Source organism: Apteryx mantelli, chromosome 1 (assembly GCF_036417845.1).
Source record: "Apteryx mantelli isolate bAptMan1 chromosome 1, bAptMan1.hap1, whole genome shotgun sequence".
Lineage (NCBI taxonomy): Eukaryota > Metazoa > Chordata > Aves > Apterygiformes > Apterygidae > Apteryx > Apteryx mantelli.
The window spans coordinates 169957882-169964004 of record NC_089978.1 but is presented as its reverse complement, the minus strand read 5'-3'; the positions used below and the strand labels follow the sequence as shown (position 1 = coordinate 169964004).

Below are 6123 nucleotides of genomic sequence, written 5' to 3'. Positions count from 1 at the left end.
ATGTTTCTTCTCTGTGACACAAATTTATTCATTGTAGACAGTGTATGTTTGTATGAAAAAAACCTACATATTTATTATATTTTGGACCAAAAATAATAATGCTCAACTGGTTTTCTAGCTCTGCTATCAAGGTTTTCACTAGCCACTGACCACAACTGATTTATTCAAAGTTGATAATAGAGGTTACCAAGCAGATTACTTGGATCATGTGGGCTGTAGTCATTTTTCCCTGGGCAAAATCTGTACTGTCGCACCTTGGATAGGTGACCTGGATTTGGAAGCAGTGCAAAAACATTACTAAAAATAAGGGAATAAGGGAAGGGGGAAAGAAAGGGGCTTTGTCCATGCTGAGTTATTAATGAAACTAAAGTCAGATTAGTGCCCGTGCTATCATTTAGAAGAGGCTCATTGTATCGTAAAACTTCATCTTAGTTTAGAACATGTTAAAACTCTGGGCTGAAACTTATCTGTATGTAACACAAATTGTATTTTGCATGCTACCAGAGCTTGCAATTAGGAAAAGCTAAGCTGAGCAAAATGCAAAACTAAGGCTTTAGGAATGTTTTCTCCTGCAGGTCCGTGACGATTATAAAGCAAAACAGTCTGATCAAGTAGAATGGAGTTTGTGTTTTATCAAGCATGCTGTTGCTGAGTCATCACCTGATGATACGCATTTTTTGATCAGTCTTCAGTTGAAGATAACTGTCCTTTTGATTGAACAGTCATGCACTGCTGGATTTCATAAACACTGCTTCTTATGACAAGGAATCTAAACTAACTTTGGAAATGTGATCTAAGCCTAGTAATTTAGGAAGATGGTGTTGGAAGCCAGGGCACTTTTCTCCTGTTCCCCTGTAGGTGTTTTAGCTTTACATAAAGAATTTTTGTACAGTGATGCTGTCTTTAAGACTGCTTCCTCCAAAGGTTGGAACAGCAACTTCCTATAGGCGTGGTTTGATTTATAGAGAAGAAAATCCACAAGGTAAGATGGCCTCTTGCTTCAGAACAGTAAAAAGCATCCCAAACTACAAAGTTTCCTTCAGATTAATATCTATCTGTATGTATCTATATAAATATATCTATATTTATATTAGGAAAATCTAAACAGAAAATGCTTCATTTTTATTTTAACATTAGCTGTATAATTATTTTAGTGAGAAAACATCACATTATCCCAAATATGTTATGAACTATAAAACTGGAGGAGTATGAAAATGTGAGTAACACTTAGGATAGATTTCTCACGCAACTATATCAATTCTCTTCTGATAGCCATGTCTATTAGGCTAGGTACTCTCCTTCACAGGACTAACGTGAGCTTGCACAGAGAAAACCAAAGGTGGTGGATTCAGTGAATATATCTTAATATACAAATGAGATGCATCTAATATGTAACCCCTAAACTCTTATGAAGTGTATATATATTTTCAGGTATCACACACAATCCATGCCGTAGCAGCAATATCACTGGCTGATTGTTCTGGATCTTCTTTCTTTTTTGTCTCCTTCAAATGCCCTCAGGTTATTTTCAGAGACTTAAGAATTGTGTGTGAAAAAGCAAAGGGACACTGCAAGGGACTAACTGGCAGCTACTATCTGCGAATGCTTTCTGGAATGACTTGTCTTTTGACGGGTTGATCCTTGTGGGATGTCAGATAGACTGGAAGGGGGTAAAAGAAAATTGGAGATAGGAATGGACCTATAGCAAAAAGAGAAAAGCTTGATGAAACAAAACACTTAAGGTTGACCGAAGGAAAGAGAGCAAGCAATGTACAGAAGGCCAGCAACGTGATGGCCAAAAGATGTGAAATGCTGAATGAGGATGAGAATAGTAAGGGAGAAGAACAATTATATTTTCTATCTAATCAATAGCCCATCAACTGCAAGATATTCAGGTATGACCAAGTAAGCAATTGAGAAGTTAGAAAGGCCTTAATGTAGGCTAACACTTCTTGATACGATTCTGTTTATAAGGATTTTCTCAATTGCTGTAGCTCTCCTAATTGTTTTTATAGTTGTTGCTATTCTGATTTAAAGCATTTCCCCCTCTTTCCTCTGCTAAACTTAGTGTCATGTCACTTCAGTCTATGCCCTCCCACATTTTCAAATGTCTCAGATATCTTAAACTCTGCCACAGAAATACTGCCAATGACTAATACTGAACTTACACTTCTCAGCAGCTAATTTTGCTGCTCACTGTAGTATTTTACAGGCTAACCAACAATGAATTAATAATGCTGTTATTAGGGCTGTTATTTAGGGTTCCTGAACAGATACAGTGATACTGGGAGAAGGCCATCAATAGGGTTAGCAGGTCTTTCAGAAAATGCTCACCCATAAACACGGTTCTATGTTTTATAGACATAACAATGCTGCACAGTGATGTGATTACAATTCAAAGAAATTCTTCACCAAAAATCTTTTACAAATTATTCCATCCAAATGCTGAACAAACTTTTTTAAGAGCATCAACAGTATTTCTGATCATCCCTGCACTTGCCTCTTTAAATACAGATTGATTTTGAAAGAGGAAACTATTGTAGTTTAGAAAAATCAGAGTTAATGTACTGAGACAAATATTAAACTGTTATTGCAGTTTTATGAACTTGTGTTTAAACTCTATCCAGAGACCACAATCTTATTCCTTCCCTCAGAGCAGCAAATGAAAGCTGAAGATCTGTCAGTCTTGGGTCTTGCTTTATTTGTGAAAGCAAACTCTATAGTTAAGAACAACATTTTATGCTTTAACACTGTTTTATTGTACAAAACAAGGAATTTATTAAATATAGCACCTGTCATCCTTCAGAAAGATACACACATGCACAGAGACACATTCTTTGCTGATGTATAGCTTGATTGTTGTTCCTTAAAATTGGTATGTGTTTTGCTGTTCTCTTCAAGGGGAGAGGACAAGCTTCTAGCTGGGTTGCAGTGTGCTTCTAAATGAAGCCTTTAAATACTGCCTTCCTTCTTTGTACTATGCATAATGAAGTTAACACGCCTCAAACACTACTGTTCTTTAGGCAGTGCCATTTCACAGTGATCAATTCATGTCTGAAATCTTGGTTATTTCATCTTTCATATCTTTGATCTCAGTTTGAACTCTTGTTAAATTGGTCAATTTTTCATTCAATAAAGCAATTTCTTTCTCCTGTCGTAATACATCCTCAACTAATCTTCCTATTCTCAGTGTAAGTTCATTTATCAACGATTCCAAGCTGGCAAAATCCTTCTTTAGAGTGTACATCTTGGGTTTTAAATCATTTGCAAATGTAACTGTTTTCAGAACCTTTGCTCTGTCACCTTCAAGATTCAAAAGTCTATCTGAATGTTTGTTAAAATCACTCCTTAACTCTGATAATGCTGTTTTAATTTGTTCAATTTTTCTTGCTGTATTGGATGCCAAGCTTTGTAGTTTTGTACTTCGCTCAATGCTACTGGTAAGCAGGTCACCTATGTTTTCTACTGTCTTTTTTTCACCTTTATCTATTTTATCTTCTAGTGTTTGTAAAGAATCTGTCAAAGCAGTCATATCTGAAACTAGGCCTGAAATGCGCCTTATGTCAGTTTTTACCGTCACAATCTTCAAAGTTATATTTTTTGCTACAGAAGCTGTATTCTGTTCAATACTTGTAACTGCATGAAAAAGGGTTGTTAAATTCTTCTGCAGTTCTTCTTTTTTTTTAATTAGGCTGCTAGACCATGTTTTCATGGTATATATATCTTCCTGTAGTTGTTTAACATGAGAAATTATTTGAAGATCTTCCAGCTGTTCCATTAAGTTCCAAGTCTTTTCACACTAGAGAGATACAAATAAAAATATTTGACAAGATTTCTAATTGTTCAACTCACATCAAAATTAAAGCTATAATCTAATGAAATATCTTGATATTCTGAAATTTAAATTGAGAGCAAACCCTGTCTTTAGGAAATAACCTTCTGCAATACAATCAAACATTTCATTTTCTTCTTTCAGTATTTGTAACAAATTCAAATGTTACTACTTTTTCTGTTTTAACAAAAATTACAGGATGATACCATATGACTTTCCAGCTTGACCTGTCAGAACATAAACCATCAAATGCAATTTTTTTTCTGATTTGCATAAATTTTTATATTAAGCCTATAACCTGTGTGCTACACAAAAACGTATTTAGAAACACTTTAGAAAGACATCTACTTTAGAGTTCTTTTATCATAAATTTGTGGACCATAATTAACTGATGTGTTTTATTTCGGTGATCATAACATATACTCTGAACATTACATTCACAGAAGGAAAAAAAGGAGGAATTATGCTTTGGAATTTAAAAATTAAAGAGAACATGTTTCCCTTTTGTTTAAACAGTCAACAAAACTCAGCAGAATGGGAAAAACATTACTTAAATAGCCTGCCTCCATAAAAACTACGCTAATGAGGGATAACTCATACTACTGTTGGATTTTTAGTTGAATGTCAGATTTACTAGTTCACTTTTTTGTTTTTTAATGATTTGTTCTTGGTTTTCAAATATGAGAAGAAGAAAAGAAAATTTTCTCTTATTCATATCTCATGAGAGGAAATACAGTACAGACATGTTGATATACTTCATCATCATCATCCTCCAGATTATCACTCAGTTCTTTAGTAAAAAATGAGATCTGGTTGGGATTATGCTGATGCTTCATGATGGTAACACCTGTTGACTACCTGTCTAAGGTGGCTGTGATACTTATGGTATCATGTTTAAATTTAATTTCAAAGCAGCAAAGATTGCAAATTATAGAACAGACTAGAGAAAGATAAATCTGAAATGGGATGAAATACAGACCCTGGGGAATAGAGGAGCAGGTGCAGTCTTCAAACATACATTCCAGAATATTAATAGTTTGATTTTCAGAAGTTTAAAGATTTATATATATGGAGGCTGCAACCAGATATGATTAGCATAGCTACCATGGTACTTTTCTCCCTAGCAAATGATTTTTTTTCTGGTAACAATACGATATTTGAAGACTCAGACTATTAGTCTATTTAAACACAAGGTTCTAGATCTTTTTTATTATTTTTTTTTTATGAAACTCTATTAGAGGAATTTTGTTACTGTGCCTTTTATCCTAATTGGACTCACTAGGGACAGATTCTTTATTCAGTACTGCACCTGTTTTTTTCATGTATCTCAGTGTCCCACTAAAAGACCATCAAGGCCATCCTCAATAGTTTAACACTATCTTAAATTATGTTCCCCTTTAAACATAATAAAATGTAATCACCAAACTGATGCGGTAAGCGGAAAAATAACAATGCTTATTTGCTAAAGAACTGAAGCACATGTACTTAATTAATAGGTATTTCACAATTCAAGATGTATCTATCTTCATTAAAATGGTTCCTTGTCAGTAATTTCCCTATTGACCAATAAGAAACCCTTCTAACCTTGAGTACTATGAAACAGCCATTTCACTGCTAAAAGCTAATAAATTTGCAACTCGGCATGTAGAGAAAAACGCTCAAAAAGATGTTTACTGAATTAAAATTAAGGTGAGCAATACAACTGACAGACTTTTTTTAAAGACTTACTACTGTTTCTTAACTGGAACGGCATTAGACACTGTATAGTTTTGGCTGCTGTCTGCCAACCAATTTTTAATCTAGGTTGCTTTCTGTGACTGCTACTGACATGGCCCTTAGCTTTTAATCACTCACATCTGTGATGCTGCTGAGCAGCTTCCTCTGCAACGCAATAGAAAATGTGTTTTATGATCCACATTCTTCAGTCTTTTTTTACTCAATTGATCAAGTTTTTAGAAGAGGATTGATCTTGCTGAACCTGCATCAGTGATACTATTCTGTTCAATCCCTAATAAGCCAATGTACAAACTGGAGGAAAAAACACCAAGCTGAAACATACTGTAAGAGGCTGTAATTATTTTCACAGAATTATACTAATCTTTGCTGAAACCCCCTACAGCAAAACTATGGCTCTCTTGATGCCAGTAGGAAAGATATCACTGAATCAAAGAAACAAGTATTTTGATTTTTTGATAGTATTGGCCATTCCTCATCAGCACAGAACTGTTTCCTTAAAACACAATACCAAAATTAATTTGGACAGGTTTATGAGTTAATGCTCTCTGAGGACA

General features: G+C 34.6%; 1 protein-coding gene across 1 annotated transcript; it reads right to left on the bottom strand.

Moving 5' to 3' along the window:
• Positions 1–3043: 3043 nt before the first annotated feature.
• LOC136992124 (inhibitor of nuclear factor kappa-B kinase-interacting protein-like) lies at positions 3044–4668 on the bottom strand. Its single transcript, XM_067297010.1, has 2 exons — positions 4588–4668; positions 3044–3799 (listed from the first exon to the last, which is right to left on the bottom strand). The coding sequence occupies exons 1-2, from the start codon at positions 4666–4668 to the stop codon at positions 3044–3046; spliced, it is 837 nt and encodes a 278-aa protein (XP_067153111.1).
• Positions 4669–6123: the final 1455 nt, after the last annotated feature.